General features: G+C 43.2%; 1 protein-coding gene across 1 annotated transcript in view; it reads left to right on the forward strand.

Moving 5' to 3' along the window:
* The window catches only part of FARP1 (FERM, RhoGEF (ARHGEF) and pleckstrin domain protein 1 (chondrocyte-derived)), a 166,941-nt gene that overhangs the window by 130,779 nt on the left and 15,282 nt on the right, over positions 1-20,880 (forward strand). The window contains exons 13-17 of the mRNA XM_010578291.1: positions 2,972-3,159; positions 5,076-5,165; positions 7,366-7,499; positions 17,045-17,126; positions 20,344-20,581. Of these exons, the coding sequence (XP_010576593.1) occupies positions 2,972-3,159; positions 5,076-5,165; positions 7,366-7,499; positions 17,045-17,126; positions 20,344-20,581 (732 nt within the window). The remainder of the gene's footprint in view (positions 1-2,971; positions 3,160-5,075; positions 5,166-7,365; positions 7,500-17,044; positions 17,127-20,343; positions 20,582-20,880) is intronic.

Below are 20,880 nucleotides of genomic sequence, written 5' to 3' on the forward strand. Positions count from 1 at the left end.
GCACATGCTTAATTCCTACTCACTCCATCAAGGATATAATTTTAGTATGTGCTTCAGCAATCGTTATATAAACTTTTTTGTACCTGTCTCTTGGTTTGTGTGTATGTAGCTGGCTCCATTATATTTGAAAGATGGCCCAAGTCTGAATCTAAATAAAAATCTCTTGAAGTACGAGCAAAGATGATTCCATGTTACCAGCTGCAAAACTTTTAGGCCCCTAATGTGCTGTGCAGAACCACCTGATATCTGGCAACTGACATGCTAATAATTGCCTGTCAATCAATGAATCCTTTAGGGTAAAATGTGAGGAATTTCAGTACCTTGTAAATAAGATTGATCTTTTCCCTTCTGCTTCTGTTTATATTCTGCAGTATGTAGTTGATGAGTAGAGCCTGTATGAATATACTCCTCTGTGGCAGGAGGTCAGATGAAATACTGACAAAAGACCATTTGGTTAATACAGGTTATTTGTTCCTCACCTCCATGAAAAAGAGAAAGTCACTTTGCAGCATTGCCATGACACATGTCCTGATTGATTGGCACTGGGGGAGAGAAGACCTTCCATTTTCATTTCTTCATGACTTACTCGTTCTGCTGTGAGTCAGTCAGTTTGTTTCCCACCTTTACCAGAACAACATCCAGTGTGTTGAATCTTTATGGCTATGTTGGTTGTAATTAGGCCCCAGAATGTGCTAACGTAACAGCATTTTGAGGCCCTTTTGTAATATAGCCACTTTCTTATAGTAAGCTTTAATTTTCACTTGTTCAGCATATTGGCAGATGGGGTCTGACTGAGCTCTTGCTTCTAAGTGGTAGTGGTTGGATTTGGTCACTGCTCATGTCCACATTGATAGCAAAAAAGAGGATGTAGCATTTCAGCTTGCTGCAAAATAACTTTGAGAATGTCAGTGATGTATTGATGAGCAAGTCTTTAATCAATGGGGTGTATACTCAGTGCTGTGAGCCACTAGGCAAGCTTTTTGGTGACACTTTCCATAATACTTTTCCCAAGTTATGTCTTCCAAGTATAGGTTAGGAAGTCTTTAATTCATTGTCCATTTGATATTTTATAGTTTGAAATACTTGGAGTTGTACTGATAAAATTTCCAGTACATCAGAACTTAGACCCGGGATAATAAATAGGTAGGTAGATATGTCGATATATCTATCTATCACAGATAGGTGCTATTTAACTTCTAGTCTATAATGCCTGTGAACTTCTCACAGAGGTGCAAATCATTTATTCGCTGTCAAATGACAGGGATAGTGCCAGAATTTCTTTGTTTCCACGTTTGAGGTGATACCACTTTTCTTATGTCTTTTGTAATACAGAGTTAAGTACTTTTAACCTTACAACCTTGCTATTAATCTGTTTCACTATTTCTCAATGATGAATTCCATTTCTTTTGAAAACACTGTATACAGTTGTGTGCTAGTGTCAATAAAATTGACATTTGTGTAACAAGCTGTGGCATTTTCTCAAATTTCACTGAACATTGATTTAGTGTGAAACTGTTGGTAAACCCTTTCTTGCTAGCTGTAATAATACAGACCTTTATTTCAGACAAATACTGCTTTGACTTTGATTTATAATAGGCTACATAACTGTCATGATTACGTAAACTGATAACTGTATTGTTTGTTTCCTTCTCTTTTCAAAGGAATGACATATAAACATGAACTGGTTTGGAACTGGAAAACATTCATGTTCTAGCAATAAATCTTGAGTTCTTCCATAAAATAAATAGGTTTTACTACTGGCCTAATTATATTTATTGGTGCCTCTGTTTACTGGAGTATCTCAGCTGTGTAGCAATAGAACACTTCCCTATCATAATCTAGGGAGGACATAAACACATGATAGTAAAATGTATTTGACCTTAATTATATATGGTAATGTATGTGTTTTACATTTAATCCTAGACAGCCTATTACCTGTGGTAATCAAGTGCTTGTCACGTTTTTTTGGTTGGATTTTAACGTGTAATGCCAAAATGGTACAGACTGTAAATGTTCTTCCACATGACAGATCCATCTTCTAAAACAGGTTTAGATTTTCAGAGGTTTGAAGGAGCGGATAACTGGGAGAACACGGGGCATTTTTGGCAAACTCTTCCCTTTGTGCGGTCAGTAGTCTGGCTGCCTCCCAGAAGACAAAATGCTAATTTCAGTAATATTTGATGTAGTGTATATGAATCCATGGAAGTGTAATTAATTGTCTAATTCTTTAATATTTTTAATCCAAAATTAAATGGGACTTTATATCTGTGATCATCTAAAGTTGTCATGCTTTGTGCGTTAAAAGTATTGCCTGTCTTATGCAAATGTAATGCTAGCATTTCCATCCCAAACAATCAGAGGAGCATGGAAAGACCTACAAGGTATAATATACATACTTGTGTTGTGTGTAGTAATTGGGGAACTAGTAGTTTTCTCCCTTCGTGTTAGATCTAACTGGTCTTAGCAGCAACACTGCTGTAGAAAGTCATTGTTTCTTTTTCTCTAGACTTGCACTAGATAAATTTGTTCTAACTTGTGTCCTGTAGCTACTATGAAGTACTGATTTGAGTCTTTGAAGTTCTACTTTGCTAGAAAGAATGGTACTCCTAGGGTGACTCCCCTTCTTGTATTTATTCTCTTTCATAGAGTGGATTACAATGGTGAAAAATTTGGTATTAATTTGATGTTTAGCAGTAAATATTGCAGCTCAGTCATGTATGCCTTGATCCCCTCCCTACAGAGACACTAATTTCAGCCAGTTTCATCAGCTAAAAGAATGCTTCAGTCACTTGGTTAATGCAAATGGATGCAGTTCCTCTGGCTTCAAGTCCATTTGGACTAGTTTGAGGACACTGATGGCTGTGTCTTGTAGTGTAATATCACATGCTGCAACTTAAGGTTGTAACTCTTTTTGGAACTTTCTAGAGAGAGCCTGTCCTAACTGATTTCTCTTTTCCCATTTTTTTAGCAGGTTCTCTGACTGGCAGCCCTCACCTTTCAGAGCTTTCCATCAATTCCCAAGGAGGACCGTCGGTGGCAAATATGTCTTTATCTCCTAACTTGAGCCCTGATGCCAAGCAGTCATCTCCCTTGGTCAGCCCTTTGCTGAATGACCCATCGTGCGTCAGGACTGATGATGAGGAAGAGGTCAAAAGAAAGGTGAGGCAGAGGCAGTTGGCCTTGGCTCTCTTCTCCATGTTGTGTTGCGACTACTGCTGTTTGTCAAAGTGACTAATATCTAGCCCCCCTGCAGCTTCCTCATCATAGATCCACCCAGATAACTTAAGTTGGCTGGGTCACTTGGTATCTGCTGTCCTCAGTCATGGTGTGTCCAAGAGCATCCCTGTGCTCCTGAGGCCAAACTTACAGTTTGGAGCGGGTCAGGCTGGAACCACAAAACTGCGGTAGCTGAGGGCTCAGTGCTCTGGATTCATTCTCCTCAACAGAGGTGCAGGAGGTAGGGGCCCCAGCTGCTCTTTAAGTAGCAGAGAGAAGAGAGGTAGCTCTGTGTCCTTAAGGTTAATGTGGGATATATCTGGCCCAGTCCTGTTGGTTGCAACCTGAAGAGCTTGTTTTGACAGAGTCTCCTATAAATCTAGCTTGTTTTTAAGGAATGGAGTTTGGTAGTTTGTTGTAACAAAACAGTCAACTCCAATGGATTATTGGAGGGAAAGTTTCCAGGTGACAGAGGGAAAAGGAACAGCATTGAGCCTGTGCAAGAGTGTGCAAACCAGGCTCTCCAGTCTGTCTCTGCTGGGAGCACCACTGGGAGCATTTGGTTGTGGGAGTAGGAAAGGCTCGCTTTGAGCCACAGCCTGCAGCGTTCAGCTGGGAGTGTTTGGCTCAGCCCCATCACTGCAGTAAAGCCATAAGGAAGCATCACATCCAAACCTGCTTTTTGAAGATAGAAGTGATTCTGTCTGAGCCAGGGGGTTCTGGGTGCCTGCCGGCTCGTCCCTCCTGTGCTGCAGGGCGAGAGGGGGTTGCTCTTGTCCTTCTGTTGCCTGCTTTCTCTCCTGAGCTTGGAGCATCTCAGGGAGAAGAAGGTGGGAACTCAGATGGCTTTGCTGCAGAGTGGGAGCATGTGTAAGGAAGATCTCTTTTCCCACTGTGCATAGTTAGCAAGATGTGCGAGAGGAATTTGTGAAGAGGAAAAGCCAGGAATCAGTTAGTATACTCAAGATTCTCTGTGTCAGTCCAAGTTACAGCAGCCAGTGACTGCTGTATATACCAGCTGATGATGGTTCCTGTGGGGTTGTATACTGACTAGGAGACACCCACACAGTCTCTCTTTGCATCCCTTTCTGGTGCATCCTCTGTATCATTGATCTTCAGCAAGGAAATGTAGAAGCAAAAGATCTATGGATGTTTTGCTCTTCCTTTTTGCTTCCTGAGCAACACAGAGCAAGATAATTGGGATCCTTTGGCTCTTCAGAATTAAGAGGTCAAAATCACTTTTGCCTCTTGGATAACACAGGAGGATTTGGATTTTTTTCCCCTGAAATTTGAAATCTGTCACTTACCCTAAAATCCTTCCCCTCTCCCACTGTTAGGTTGTCCAGCTGCACTGGGAAAATCTCAGGGATTTTTTTTTTTCTTTTTTCTTTTTTTTTTCTGAGAGAGAGAGTGTTTCTACTGTGGACTCTTATCCTGACGATGAAACTTACAATAGTCAGGCACTAATTTTTTGTCATTTTGTCAAATTTGATATTTGTCAAATTTGATTCAAATGGTTATCTAGCCTGCAAAGGATTTCTTTGTGAACTTCAGAATATGTCCTGCTCCAGATATGTGGAATAACCTGAAAGGAACATCAGCACCCCAAAGCTGTAGAAATCACCTTGGCAGAAAAAAAGTCTCTCAAGAACCCATAGAAAGTGCTTGTTCTCTCGTGTTTCCAAGGAAGGATTGTTTTCAGGGCTTCAGGGCTTAGAAACATTCAAGCATGAGTCACAGTAACCACAAGCAAGGGTCACTAGTTTGTAACTCTCTTGGTGATTGTTGTCTGCAGTTTTTTCCTACAGAAAGCAGCTCCATAAAAGCAGATGAAAACCTAATGTGTTTGCAATTTGCAGAGATTCCCAACTGAGAAAGCTTACTTCATCGCTAAAGAAGTAGCAACCACAGAACGAACATACCTGAAGGACCTTGAAGTCATCACATCGGTATGTTTACTTGAGCATTACTCATGAAACATGTGAAGCTGTAGTCAGCAGTAGTATTTCATCTGCTCCATTTAACATCTTAGCTGTTTCATGCTACTTTTATATTCTGCACTGTAGGTATTCTCTGCAGTGCACAGGAGTACAGCTCTAGGGAGGAAATAAAACAAAAAGCAGAAAGTAGAGATTTGCACTGTGGTTAGTAACATGCATTATGAAACTGTATCAGGTTGAGAAACTTGGGACGCAGTTCACTTATTTTTTCTTGCTCTCATACTTTGTGGTTGTAATTACTAAAAATGCCTGTGGGTTTTCAATGACTTCTCTTAAAACTGAAGTAGCTCCTTAGAGGGACATATAAATGTTTTCTCCTGGTTTAAATGCCCTCCATTTAACATGAAATATTGTGGAGCACCTGTTTGAATGATTCTGCTTTTTCAGTAAGTGAAACTGTCTGTTAAACAAGTCCTTAATCTGTAGCATCTAATTAGAGTGTGATTGTTAAAATCACCAAGGCAAATACGTGCCTTCTTTGCACACGCACCAACAGTCTTGTTTAACTTCCAAGAGCAATGAGCGCAAGATTTGGCCTTAAATAACAATTGTCTGTAAAAGGGCACTGGATCCAAAACCCCTCATGGTATTTCAGCAGGGCTGCCAGTTCCAGACCTCCCAGCTCTTTAATCATCCAGTGTGTGAAACTCCGTTAGGTGCGTTGCCACCTCCTGTGTTGAGTGTGGCGGTAAGGAGGACGTGCTGCAGGGAGGAGTTTGCTGGTACCAGCTAGGAACCGGGGAGAGACACCTTCTCCCCAGTTTCTCATCTGTTCCAGGAGCCCACGTGGCAGAGGCAGTTGATCTGATGCCAGCTTAGACATAGCCACTGTAGGCTGGAGCAGCACGGTTGTTAAAAGCAGCAAGGTAGCGGTGACTCCACTGCCTGCTGACCCTGGCTTTCTGGGAAGCCAGGCTGATGAGGGTAGAGGCCAGGAGCTGTGGATGGTGGTCACGGCTGCAGTCTCAGCAGCAGATACGCCGTTTTCATCTTCTGTTTCACCCAGTGGCTGCAGAAACAGAAAGTTTTCACTCTTCAGAGCTTAAACCCCATTTCCCCCCCGGCTTTTATTCTTGTGGCAGGCAAATTTGAATTTGCTGTGCCAACGAGAGGCATACAACTGGCTCTAAGCTAATCGGCAGGCCCATCAGCTGTGCTCCACAGATGACTGGCCCAGGAGGCCACTGAGAGCGAACAAGTAGCCAGCGTCATTGGAAAAGGTAGAAGGAACAAGTGTCGTGCATGAATTTTGAGACTTGATAGGTGTGCAGTTCTTCAACCTTAGCTCTGCTCAGTCCAGAGATAAAGTGGGGGAGAGGGAGGCTTGGGAGGGATCTCTCTTTATCAAGGGCCTGGGTCAGCTTCAGCTGATGCAGCATCAACCAAGACCACTGTAACAGCCTTCTGGGCACTGCTGGAAGTCAACCATAGATAGCTGGAACCCCTCAGGTAGTGAGGAGGGAGCAGTGTTATGTTGAAGATAATAGTCCGTGCCACCTTGGCAAGCCCCCTAGTCCTATGGCTTTACGTCACCCATAGGTCTGTTAGGGTGAAAAAAAGAGAATATAGAGCGCAACTGAGCAGGAGCCTGTTGCGGTCTTAACAGTCTTTGGTACTGACCCTCCTATTTTCTGCTACTGGCGTCTTGTCTTGGAAGCGCCAAGTACCGTCCTTCTACTTGTTCACTTTGCAAAGCGCATGGTGTTCTCTATCTGTACACAGCAACACGGGCTTGAGTGCTTACTGTGCCAACTCCTGTCAAAGGGATTTCGGACAGAACTCGGCAAAAGAAAGAACAGAACATATTTTTTGTTTTTACTGGAACATTGCAAGTATTGCAATACTTTTTCTCTTTCACCTACAGCATTTGCAAATTCAGTTTGTATTGACCAACCAGTTTGGGCCTGAAAAGAATTTTGAAGATTTGATCAGTTATTGCAAAGGGGAAGGGAGTTTCTTTTTTAACTATGCAGGGCCTGACCACTGATAAGAGCACCAGTTTAGCACGCAGGAATGTCAGGGGTAGCCTGGGTTGCACTCCTAGTGCCAGCTAAATAAGGTCCTTACTGGGTTAGGTGTATAAAGACAGCAAATGATCATACCTGCTGCATTCCACTCCCCGATAATTTTCCTTCTTTTTTCTTTGTAGTGGTTTCAGAATGCAGTGAGTAAAGAGGATTGCATGCCCGAAACACTGAAAAATCTCATTTTCTCCAACTTCGAACCTTTGCACAAATTTCACACTGGTTTTCTCAAGGAAATTGAGCAGAGACTTGCTCTGTGGTAAGATTGTTGTTTGTTATTTAGCTGTGTTATTTCATGCAGTTTAGCATTTTTGCATTCCCTTTTTGCCATCTCTTTGTGATCTCCTGTAGCGATTCATTTGTGAAAGTCACAGATGTTGGTTATTAACAGACTGGGTATATTGAATCGTGCTTTGTTCGTGTTTACTTGACAAACTCTGTTGTTCGGATACCTCAGTCAGGTACAGACATATGCAAATGAGATCATAATTCTGGATGAAGCTTTCTCTTGCCAAATGTCAGTGTTTCTATATGGCAGCTCTTCTGAAAAACATGTTGCAAGCAAGGCTTATCAGTAACAAAGAGGGAGCGGCAAACGACCAAGTCCTCTTTCTGTCAAATAGGTGTAGGCCAGGGAGGATTTCAGAGACCAGCTTCCCATTCTGCAGCACCACAGCTTTGACGCTCTCAGGGTATACAGTGCACTCTACAAGTTAATAGAGTGTTGAAAGAGGACACTGGGCTTAAAAATTATCTAGCCTTAGTGTAATAGTGACACTAAAACATAGCATTTTTGTGAAATAGCTATAAAGTGAGTAATTCTTCCCTGGCAGGACTGTTAACTCAGTTCATTTGACCACTGATATCTGAACAGAGGCAGCACACAGAAGTCCTCTTCTTGCTCTGATTAGACCTGTCTGGACTAGATTGTCTTGCTCTGTGTAGGCATTTTCTGATAGTTTATCTTTGGTGCTGGGAGCCCAGGTCTTCCTTCTCAGAAAAGCGACAATGGAAAATTATGTGAAAGCAGAGCAGGCAGACCTGATGAGTGCTAATCAGTTTGATGCCTCTTTAACTAATTAATCAAAACAAAAGCAAAACACAGTCTTAGAGTGTGTGAGTTTAGCTCTTGTGATGTGATGAACGAGGTCATTGAATGAGAGCACGACACATTGCAGGCTATCCAAACCCACCCTGCACAGTTCCAGAATTAGCATTTTCTGGGAAGAGGGGAATGTGGTACTGCCTCTTAGGGCTGACATCCTCACCCAGGACTCTGTGGTTGATGCTTGACATAAGGTTACTACTCCTAAGGCATGTGCTGCACAGCAGCTCTGCCCGTATTTTTTCACTGGGCTGCTACTGCTCTAATCCTGTCAGGATTCTTACTGGTGTTAATTGCTTTCCAGTAAGGAACATTTATTGCAGGTACTCCAAGAAGGCTCTTTCAACTGTTGCGAAATAGTGATTGTTTCTCTTAACTATGGTGTAGGATTAACAGTAGTTGGGGTTAATGGTGCATGGTGTGAAAAGGAAAATTTATACAGTTAGTAAAGGGCCAAGTTTTGCTCTCTGTCAGACCAGTCTAATCTAGTGAGCTTGCTGGGTGCTTTCCTGGGGCATATGTTGAAATAGAGATTCTCCCTATATCCTTCTGGTCGCTGGTCGCATTACAGGTAGATGTCAACCTCCTGTTCAGGTGTGATGTTTTTCAAAAATTGGATGATGCTGCAATAACAGCCTGCTGTGGAAAGGTGGCACTGTAGTAAGGGGGGGGGGTATGTTAAAAGAAAGAATATTTAGGCTTTTAGACTTTCCATGGGTTTATTTTCTTTCTCCTTTTCAGTTAGCTTCTTTTAGAGCTGAGTCAGCCTTTTGTTTTCCAGCTTTTCCTTGCGTCCTAAGGCTATAGTTTCACAGAGTGGTAAACCTCAGTTTAAGGCTCCTAATACCATATTTAAACTGCAGTTACCCTGTGATATAAAGTGCTGATCTGCTATGAATTTACTTTGCAATCCAAATTTGTTCAAAAATGTTCTGCTGAGGTAACTTTGTTCCAGCTGGGCACCCTGTTCTGACTTTTGTCAGCTCAGCTCTTGCATGTCCTTCCACAGTTAGCGTAAAGCCAGTGGGAATTCTCTGTCGGCTGCTCTGATTCACTTGACAGAATCGCAGTCACGTTCCTGCCCCTGGTCTGCATCCAGTTTGCAGCCAACGGCATGGGTTTACCTAACATAATACCACTGTTGTAGACGGTGTTTATTTTTAAAGTTCTGGAAGATTTGAATACGTGCCGCAGGAAGGGAGGTAGATTTGCTGGCAGGTGTTACTTTGGAGTGTTGGTGGTTTTATATAATGCCACAGGTGCCGAGATAAGCTGCAAGCAATAAACTCTATCCTATAGAGATTACCGTTTAATTAAACGTTGAGCGACAAAAATAAACAGCCCCTCTGCACGTAGAAGAAGAAGCTGGTGGCAATGTGGTAGGGAATTTCTTCAGCAGTGTGGTCAAGGTCACTTAGCTCAATGTCTGTACTGTCACGACTGTACCTCTGTCTTTGGCCCCGGGTGGTTTTAAGCCAGCGGGCTTCGGCTGTATTCACCGCTGCAGTGCAGAACGCTGCCCAGCCTCTGCATCAGCTGCGTAGCTCCTCGCAGGCCTGCCTGAGCCGGTGGCACTGCTGCAGGCAGCTGTGGGCAGGATTCAAGCCAACTCATTTAAATCTGACTCTTCTATGTCAGCTTTTTTAAATTACCAGGCAGGTGGAGCGGGGAGGAAGGTGGGACGCTTGTCCCGAGATATGAGCGTGCTCTGCATTTGTCGGAGGGTGGCGTGTCCTATGAAAAAAGGGCTTTTGAATTAAAGGGTCGTGGACTTCATCAAGCTACTGGAAGACTCTGTGTTGTGGGAGCTTGTCTGAGAGGAACAGCCTCCCATAACCAGTCGTCTGTGTTCCCCTAGTGAGTAGGATGCTGCGTTTTATCAACTTAAAGTGCAGTTCAGCCCGCTCGCTCTACCTAGGCATCAGTGTGTGTGTTTGTCTAAGGTTTGTTTCAAACCTTTGTGCTGCGTGTTAGAAGCTCTTACAGGAGGCCATTCCCTAGTCTCTTAGGGCTTGGATCATATTGAAGCTGATGCTCTGCAAAAGAGCTACGAGGAGAGCAAGGCCAGGGGAGGATTGCACGTAACGATTGTTAGATGGCTTTGTGCTTTTAATTTGTTAAAACATCTATAGACTTTTAGTATTTGGCTCAAGGAAGCTCAGGTCATGCACGTTATTCAGAGCATTTCTGGCTTGCTCAAAGGCTTCTGAACTGTTTGAATCTGCCATCAGAGGCAGGCTGTTTGCTACTGAACATCTTAAGGGCTGGTATCCTTTTGACCCAGCTATAGATTCTGGCAGATCTGATTTGTTTCTTTACACAATTTGCCCATTTTTCTCTTTAGTACTGCATTTCCTAGGAGCAGCACATCTCGGTGTCTACTGCATAGTGATAAAGTTTTTAACAAGACATGAATTGACACTGACACCAGCAGCCAGCTGCAGAATATAGGAAGTTGTTGCATTTTTCACAGCCAGAGTTTCTTTCTGGCCAGGAAACGGAGCAGATTCCTGGTGGTTTTATTGCACAGCATCCTAAGATCAGTCATACCATGCCCTGGGCGATGTTTTCTGCCCTGCCTGTGTGCTGTTGCAGGGCCAATGAAGCAGCCCATGAATCCGCTTGGTTGCGTGTCCAGCTCCCGGACAGCCCGGTCCTGGTCCTGGCTACCCGGACTCATCCAGGTTGCTTCTCAGCAAGGCTTTGGGTGCAAGGCCAGGAGTTCCCAACCCTTTTTGGTGGGAGGAAATATGGGAGGTGTAGCTCAGTGACTTAAAGCTGGCTCCTATTTCCAAGGGCCTGAGAGATTTTATGGCAAGGAGGAGGAGGAGGTGTGGGCAGCGCAGGCAGAGCGCGACATGCTCCATTAGCATCTGGCCAGTTGAATCTGCAGAGTCAGTTAGGTTTTGCTCCTTCGTTCATCGAAGCTGTTTAATAGGCTATTCCTTTGGGCCACAAGCACTATCTTCCAGCCAAAAAAATCGAGCTCATCTTCCCACACCCCTTTAAATGTTTGTATTACAAGTTTCTATACTGCTTTCTGTAAACTCTGACAGAAAGTGGCAAATGGAGAACCATAACTTTCCTGCCTTGGTCAATCACTAGGCGCTGCAGAGAGCATTGCTAGGGTAAGCCAGGATAGCCTTTTCTGCTCTAGGAAACCCTATCAGGTGGTATGAATCTGCATTTTGGGCCTTATCTGTGTGCTAGGAAGAAAAAGCGTTACGTACTTTCCAGAAATGCAGGCAGACTCCTTTTCTCCCAGGGAAGCCAGTAGTTTAACTCCCAGTTCACAGGCACTTCTGAGGAAAGCTGCTACTCAGTACTACCAGATGCGGCTGAGAAATGTGTGGCTGGTAATTTGCAAAAAAACCCACTTAGATCTTAGCATATGAAAGGAGAAGGCTCAGTCAGGATTCATGGAAGCCAATTTGAAAACCTGTCATAAAAAGCATTCAGGGAGATGTAGCAAGATGAGCTAAATGTTGATTTATTAACCATTTTTTGTTTGGGAAGTAGTACTTGCGGTCAGGAAAAACAGCCTAATAAATGGTTTATATAAACAAGGCAGCAATCCTTGTCTGCCTTCTCACATGCACAAGTGCTGACTATTCACCTGGTTCTGCATGTCTGGTGAAGAGGGATGAAGAGGACAGCTTCGAAAGTGGCTTTGTCCTGTGTGCAAAAATGAGGTATGTATTGTAGTACAAACCTCATGTGGACGTGTGGATTCCTGAGACAAAGACGTTAAGAGGGGCTTGGTGCCCAGTGCATCGGGCTCACTTTTGAGAGGACAGTTTGCATTGCTGAAGTCACGTTTGGGTACTTCTGGGGATTAAAGCCGTGCTACACCCAAATGAATTTGAAATGGTGGGTGAGAAATAGCTTGTCCAGGATCCATTAGTCACACCCAGAGGCATGTTACGTTCATCTCAGCGGCTCTCCCAGCGGGATGTGCCCAGGATCGCCTCTGAGGAAGTCCCACAGCAAGGTACAAAACGTTGTTTTTTTCAGTATATTTCCACGCGGTGGTGTTACTTGCTCTGAGGTCTTACGGTTTAAAAGCATTACTGACGCATGCTTGCTGTAGATTGGGTTTCTCCCACAACAGAGAGAGCCAGCCCAAAGTCTTTAAATGTGTGTACGCTCCCTGAAGGCTTGATGGGACTCTGGGAAGCTCTGGTGGCTTCACTAGTACATTTCTTAGGCTCTGAGCAGTGTTTTGTGCACCACTTACTGCTGAAATGACAGCTGCAACCTCGGCTGGAATAGGCAGGGCAGTAAGAGGCACTGTGTAATAGCAGGGTGTGAGCAAGGAAAAGGGCGTTTTGCTTTTATCAACTCTTCTTTTCCAGTTACAAAATGTTCCTCTTTTTTAAAAGGCAGTTGTAATGGGGAATGTTTAAGGTATCTCTTAATATTAGAACGTTAGTTAATAATACTCCTAAAAAGTCAAAAGTGTCTAAGTGCTCAAAGACAAGCTATAGCATCCAGGAGGGAGATGCTGTTCCTGAGCACATAACAGAAGGTCACACACTGTAAATATCATTTGCTGCAATTGATTTTTATTTTTTTTTCCCCCTGCAGTTGAAGGGCTGCAGTCAAAGTTTTTTATATTCACCTGGAAAAAAAAAAAAATCTGTTGAGGTGTCTTTCTCTCCTTCTTTGCCTTTCCACCATCCCCATCAAATTTCTGTTCCTTCTACTACCATTCCTGGATGATTGAGGATAGTATGGGCTGACTTGAAATTTCTTTCATTTGTCAATGATGTGCACTGAGAAGTTTATGTAATTCAAAAAATCCAACATAGCTGCTTGCATAGTCCCTGTAAGTTGAGCTGGTGGCCATTTTTAGTAAGATATAAGGTAGTGTCTGAGTTTCTTATCAGGAATAAAAGTCGGTCTCCTCTTTGCTTACAATTGTACACTTGCATTACTGTAAAAAAGAAGGGACTATTTTGAGAAAAATGGGAAATGAGCTTATTATAGAATAATATCTCCACTATTCAGCATGATTTTCAGTGGCTTTAGACCTCCCCACACAATGTCAGTGGAGTGAGGGCACATTATGTGTAGGGAAAGTAGCTCCTGCGTTTTCTGTGGAGCTGGGGGTCATAAATCAGCTCCTGATGAAAATTTGTAAGAACCTAGTCCCTGAGCTCTGCCCCTTGTCACTGGCAGATAGACACCATGTTCACACAGTGACCCATGAAAACAAGGAGTAAGAAGAACAATTTAGGCATCGATGCACAACAAATGAGCAGCTTCTTCCCCCCCAGCAAGCTGAGTGTTGTTATTCAAAACTTACACCGCGGGGAGAGCTCTCTTCTCTGCTGCTGTGCTTTGGGCTGTTGAAGCACTAAGACACCATCTGATGGGTCAGGTGCCTGGTTTTTATTTTAATATTCTGTGTATTTGGATGCTCTTTTCCTTGGTTTTCTTTTCTTCCAGTTTACTTGGGACTTGCACGTTGAGGAGCTGGGGAAGAGGGCAGTGTGTGTAGCGTAGGGGTTACTGCGGAGTCCCGGCAGAGAGCTGGGGTGGAGTGGAAGATGGGATTTAGGAGGCAGATGTGAAGACGTCATGTTCCCCTATGCCTGGCTTCAGCTTTCCCTGCCCCTCTGCTCCACATCGCAGCCTACACGCATATGCACCATCCCCAGTGGGAAAATCATCTCTGTTGCAAGAGAGAGCATGTGTGTGGAAATAAATAACCAAAGCAAGGAGAATGGCTGGAACAAGTAGCAATACCCAGCCATCACATTTCTGGATTTCCTTAGGGTTTTATTTCTTCCAGCAGTACACATCTGCCTGCAGCACAGGTTATCTCGGTGAGCCTGGGCTGAGGGCTCTGGTACAATTCAGCTCTTCACTGTTCAGACGGCAGCTGGAGAGAGGCTGTTGCTTTTGGGGAACCCCCTTCTCCCCCTCTTTTTCACTCTGTCAAGATGCAGAGTAAGAGTTGAAAGCCCTCAAACTGTTTAAAAAAAAAGCCTCAGACCAGTCTGTGGCCAAAGCCAATGAAGGGGAATGTTCCTGATGCTTTGTGTGTGACTGATGTGATGAGATGCTGTGCAAGCAGTCAGTGCTGGCTATGCTGAAGAGGGGCCAGGGGTCAACTTTTAGGAAGTAAGGACCTGACTATTCAATGAACAACTGCACTAAATACTAGCTGAAGTTCACAAAGTCAGTGGAAGCACTCACTATGACTTCAGTAAACTTGGGGTCAGCCTTCAAGTAGCTAGCTAGTAGATAAGAAATTTGTAACGAGTATGTATTCTAGCCAACCTATATTGCAGCCTTGAGATCAGCAAAGCAATTTCTATTTAGAAATAGCAGTATGTAATGATGTCCTTAAATATTTATCTTGGCAGTAAATCAGAAAGGTACCAAACTGCTGAAGTCCATTAGATTAAATCAAATGTAGAGACATAAAAAAGGGTGCAGGCAATGCCAGAGAGTTAGAGAATAACACATAAAGCAAGAATTCTTCTAGAGATAATTACCAAATACCATGTTGTTACTGGCAGCAGCACAAATTCATCTGGCTTTGACATTTCTGGGATTGTGTGCAGCGGCGCAGCATGAACCATTTGGGATGGGATGCTGCATGCTGGCAGCACGGGTGGAGAGCGACTTTCCCTTGCTGCCTGCCAGTGCGGTGCTACTGCCTTGGACTTCAGATGGTTGTGGTTTTCAGTCGGGGGCACTTTGATATGTGCCATTTTGAGAGAGCTTTAGTGGCTGGAAAGTTCTATTTACAACCTCTCAGAGGAAATCTCAGTGGGGATTGCTGTTGGATGGATAGGACGTGGGGGAAGGGAAAGGCAGGGAACAGCATAGAGAGAGGAGATTAGATGACAGAGGCTTCCTGGAGAAAGAAATTGGACTTTTATCCTCAGGTAATGTGGAAACTGTAGTCTGGTAATGTCCATACATACTTCTGCTGTTCCTTGCAATATAGACCATTTCTTGGGCGTATTTGGACTATAGCAAGGTATGTATAATGCAGTGCTTTTGCAAAACTGGTGATGTTAAAGTTACCACTGACACAACCCAACTTCTCATCCCAGTGTAACCTTTGGGTTCAGAAAAAACATTAGAAGTCATGTTGAGAACTTTTTATTTTTCTTGCTTAAATAGGCATGTGAGTGTCTGGGAGAGTTAACACAATAGGAAATAATTAAAGACAGCCTATGGAACTGGATATTGTTCAAACAAACATAGAGCATTCCCTTGTTTATCAGCTGAGTCTCTATGTCTGCTGAAGGATAAAACAGGAGATGTTATTGTGTAGTATTCATAAGCTGTGCCCTCCACATTTCCCAGTTAGAAAAGCATGCAGAGCATGAACATAACCATGTTTAACTTTACAAAACAAAACTAAGTCTGAATATGCATCTATTCATGTAATAATATGGATTTTTTTTAAATCAAAAATTGCTATGTGTCTTACCAGTGGAAGTATATTCCTAACAGCTGCATCCTCTATGATTTGGTGAGTGTGGGACCTCTCCGGCAAAATTGCCGATACTAAGGAATGGAGAGATTTACCACCTGGTTGTCCACTTATTCCTTCACTGCACAGACAATTTTCTTAAAAGTGTGAATCACTGCAAGTGGGTGAAAAGCAGTATATCCGTTTAGCAGTAACACAAAACAGAGGTCCTGTTATCCTTGGGTTCATTTAGAGCTTGATTGTATTTCTGTCCTCTTCCAAGGTAGCGCATTTCTTTGGCTGAATTGCAGTTGCTCACACCAGAACTAGATCTGTCTCCCAATACTCAGATGTGGGAGTGGAACTGAATTTTAAAAATTGAGGACAGCACATAAAAAGCCATGCTGCGGGAAACTTGGATGCAGTATTAGAAGTCGGAAAGGGGAGGGGAACAGTGCTTCTCCCCACACCCCCCTTAGGGATTTTCTTTTGAAAGCCTAACTTGGTTGGAACAGATCTGTAACAGTTAGGTTCTTATATTCATGATTTTTCCTCCTGTGTTTTCTAAAAGGTGTGTATGGATTCAGTCAGAGTGTGGTATCCCTGCCTCTCTCGTACATGGGTTTAGAAGCAGGAATATCTCTTTCATCAGGAGCTGGGTTTCTCCCAAATGGAGCACCCACCCAAGTGCAGCTGGCTGGGTGGGAGGGAGCAGTTTGCATTTTTAATACCAAAAGAGACACACTGAAAGAAAATTCTTGCCAGTATATAACACTTATGAGTCAAACCCAGATGCTGGACAGATTTTTTTTGTCCCACTGTCCCTTGCACAAGCAGAAAGCTTTTCAGAGGAGGAACACGTGTGGGTCCTGTGCCATGGTGCAATCCTTGTTTCTGAACAGAATTATCCTTCTGCTCTAAGCCCACGTATTGTGATGGGATTTTGATTTCTTCCTTTTTAGCAAGCCATTTACAGCCTTCTCTGGTGCGTTTAAAAATGCTAGCAATTTTCTTTAAAGGTCTAATCCTTCTGTTAAGTGCCTGCCCTCTGTTGTTAGGAGTGCAAGCCAGGCTGGGTGAAGGGTGTACCGTACCTGGGAATTACATCTCTGTCAGGAAGCTTCCTCACATACTCCCGAGCGAAGGAGCATGGGGGTCAGGATATTAAAAGAAATGAGCTATTGAGTTCCTTTCTGTGCTTATAAGTGATTATGTGGTTTTATTGCATGACTGAAGTGTGTGATATTTCTGTTGCTGACAGGGAAGGCCGCTCTAATGCTCACATTAAAGGAGATTACCAAAGAATCGGAGACGTTATGCTAAAGAACATTCAGAGTATGAAGGTAGGAATGATCCTCTAACTATTAAGCTTTGACAAGGATTAACATTAGCATGCTTTTCATTTTCATACGATGTTGCCTCTTGTGGTGTTTTTTGCCAATTGTAATCAAGGCTTATGCTATAGAAGTTTCCTTTGATGAAGTAGCAAGCGTTTGGTGAGCCCTGAGATTTCAGAATTGCAAGCTGATTTGAAATTGCCCAGCCCCTTTCCTCAGTTCACTCTCCAAATATAGGAACGACGAACACAAAAGTTCAGGAACATTTCATTTCCAGTCCTTTTTTCTTTCAAATAAGAAGGCAAAACATTGGAATACATATGGCTGAAGAGACTGTTCAAACACCGAGCGTGCCAACTTGTTCATGCAAATATAGGTGTTAGGATATTGCAGGCATAGTGACCATAACCTGGATATTGCTTTGATTTGAGAAAATTATATTGTGCACTACGGTGCCAAGTTAGAGGAAAGGTTTTTGAATAAATGCCAATAATTGCCTTTGATCCCTTTAAAGCTAAAAGCAAAAATACATGTATGAACTGTAAATCTAGGTGTAGTGTTCAGCCGACTTTGCATCTGTTCTTAGTCTGGCCAGAGTAGTATTTCTGATGCTCTGTGTTACTGAACAAACAGCATGGAAGGCAGGCATGGGAGCCTGTGAAATCCCTACAGACTTTTATAGTACGGATGGATAACAGACAGCTCACTTTATTATAATGTAGCTATGCGTCCAGGTTAGCGTGTGGCAAAACATGGCACTGCACCTTCGGCATGTGGATCTCAAAAGTGCTTTCGAAACTATCCAATAGATCTTTCCTTGGTGACTGCCACTTTGGCATTCTGGAGTAGTAAGTGTAGCAGCCTTGAGTCCTTGGCTGGAGGAAAGGGCAGTTTAATCTTTATAGCTCTCCTGAGACGTTAGTTAGTACTAGGCTTATCTTTCAGAAGGACAGAGAGAGGTGAAGAGAGGTTAAGTGACGTGCAAGCGATTATACAGCAAATCAGAAATAGAGAGTGTAGAAATCTTGATTTACAATCCCCAACATAGACAGCTTTGTCACCAATAAGGGAGCCTTACCCTTTCTCCAGTGTACTTAGCAAGAACTCCTTTTTCCTCTCGACACAATCCAGATGCGTTGGAAGAAACACAGAGGGGACTCTTCTACCTCCATCCCTGCTCTCAAGAAGTGTGCACCTTTTCACAAACAGTTTTTGGAATCCCAGAGAGCTTCTGACAGACTGTTTCTGCTCTTGGTACCTTGCAGCATTAAATTGTCTGTCCTTCACTGTCTGGAGGTCCTTCTGTGGCACTATTCTAAGGGCAGCGTGCAGTCCTCACTGTAACTTAGACCTGTCAGTGTGCTTTCACCTTTGCCATTCTCCCTTGCCCGTTAGAGGATTTCCTTCATGTGCTTTGAGATCCGCCACCACTGATAAGCACATATATGTGGAGGAAGAGGCCTTTAAGAACTGCACAGGAAACAATGGAGTCAGTTAAAACTCTACATATTTATCCCGAGATAAAAGACCTGGAAACTGACACTCCTTGTTTAATTAACATAGGAGAAATTAAGAGCAAGTAATTAATGGGCAGCCTCTGTAATAGTCCAGAGGGTCTGCTGTGTCTTTGCCTGAATTACAGGCCTGGAAAATGAATATGCAGTGTATGGAGGAAGCGGCTTGGCTGTAGAGAAGGTATGTTTCTTGTAAAGATGTCACAAATCACAGGAGAGAGGGAATTGATTGGAAATGTGTCAAAAAGCACAAGCTTTACATTAAGTTAAACTTGTCTTCTCAAGTCCATTGAACATAAGCATTCAATTTGTTTTTGTTGCTGGTTAATATTCTGCCAGGTACTGGGAGATTTTATTTGGCTGCTCAGAGAAGCTCTGTGCATCCTGAAGAACCAGTTTACCTTTTGCAAAACACAAATGAAACGCCTGTGTTACTTGTTCAAAAAAATACTGCTGAATTGTTTAAAATGGGACTCGTGAATGTCTGTGATACTGAGACCTAAATGAAGTTACGTATTTCATGCGTTATGTATTTCATGAAGTTACATATCCCCTGCTGCCAGTGGGATCATCTTAGAGACTGCACTAAGGAGAAGAGGATCTAATCCAAGGATAAAGAACTCTAACATACTCATTTCTGTTGGACAACACCTCTATTGTGTTTGTTTGGATTCCCAGGAGATGCAACTTCTCGTTAATAACAGGGGAGCAGAAGCTAGAAGTCCACTTGCCTGCATCTCAGTTCCCCAAAAGCACCTAAGGGAGCTGCAGCAACTAAATCCCTTCATCCTCTTAGAAAATCCCATTTTGTTTCTGTCATGGTTTAACCCCAGCCAGCAACTAAGCACCACGCAGCCGCTCACTCACTCCCCCCCCATCCAGTGGGATGGGGGAGAAAATCAGGAAAAGAAGTAAAACTCCTGGGTTGAGATAAGAACGGTTTAATAGAACAGAAAAGAAGAGACTAATAATGATAATGATAACACTAATAAAATGACAACAGTAGTAATAAAAGGATTGAAATGTACAAATGATGCGCAGGGCAATTGCTCACCACCCGCCGACCGACACCCAGCCAGTCCCCGAGCGGCGAATCCCTGCCCCCCCCTTCCCAGTTCCTAAACTAGATGGGACGTCCCATGGTATGGAATACCGTGTTGGCCAGTTTGGGTCAGGTGCCCTGGCTGGGCATGAGAAGCTGAAAAATCCTTGACTGTAGTCTAAACACTACTGAGCAACAACTGAAAACATCAGTGTTATCAACATTCTTCACATACTGAACTCAAAACATAGCACTGTACCAGCTACTAGGAAGACAGTTAACTACATCCCAGCTGAAACCAGGACAGTTTCCTAGCTCTGTATTTGCATTGTCTGGCTCTCTCCCTGTTGCACCTACTTGCATGAGCTATGTTCGTGTCATCTCCTTGCCTTTGGATTTCTCACTGATATGAGACTTAGTTTTGTTTACTCATGTACTTTCGTTTTACAGGCAATGCAGAGGGGATGGGGGGGTGTACTTCAAACGAGTAATGCCATTTCTCCTTTTCAAGTGAATATCAGAGCCATTGTGTTGTACAGTGATTTTGTTTGTGAAATCTCAACTGCTGTGCTAGTTGGATTTTTTACTGGAATGGGTTTGGGCTTAGTCACGTCTCACAGTGATTGCTAAGAGCTCTACCACATGCTCTTTTCTTTGTGCATATAAGCAACTGACAATTCACCTGTGGAAGCACAATGAGATTTTAATGGAGTTGGAGAACGGGATCAAGAACTCTCGCAAGCTGGAGACCTTTTGCAGAGATTTTGAGCTACAGAAAGTCTGCTACTTGCCTCTCAATACCTTCCTTCTCAGACCTTTACACAGGCTGATGCACTACAAGCAGATAATGGAGAGGCTTTGCAAACACTACCCACCAAGCCACATAGACTTCAGGGATTCAAGAGGTAAGAGAAAAGACACCAATTTCTGGAGGGGGAATGGCATCCAAATCCATTAGAGGTGCATACCTGGACAAAAAAAAAAAAAAAAATCTTTATTTTTTAAGAGGAGGATTGAAAGAGGATTGACTTGCAAAATCCAGCACTCAGAAGACCAGAAATGGTAGGATTAAGGTTGGTCTTTTAGACACATTATGCTGCAGTCTGGACAAATACTTGGAAAAGAAATCTGCTGGGGGTTATTAAACACACAGAAATGACACGCAGTTCAGGAAGTCGCTTGAACCGAAAACAGTTGGGAGGTT

The sequence above is a fragment of the Haliaeetus leucocephalus genome, unplaced genomic scaffold (genome assembly GCF_000737465.1).
Source record: "Haliaeetus leucocephalus isolate CR32 unplaced genomic scaffold, Haliaeetus_leucocephalus-4.0 Scaffold626, whole genome shotgun sequence".
NCBI lineage: Eukaryota > Metazoa > Chordata > Aves > Accipitriformes > Accipitridae > Haliaeetus > Haliaeetus leucocephalus.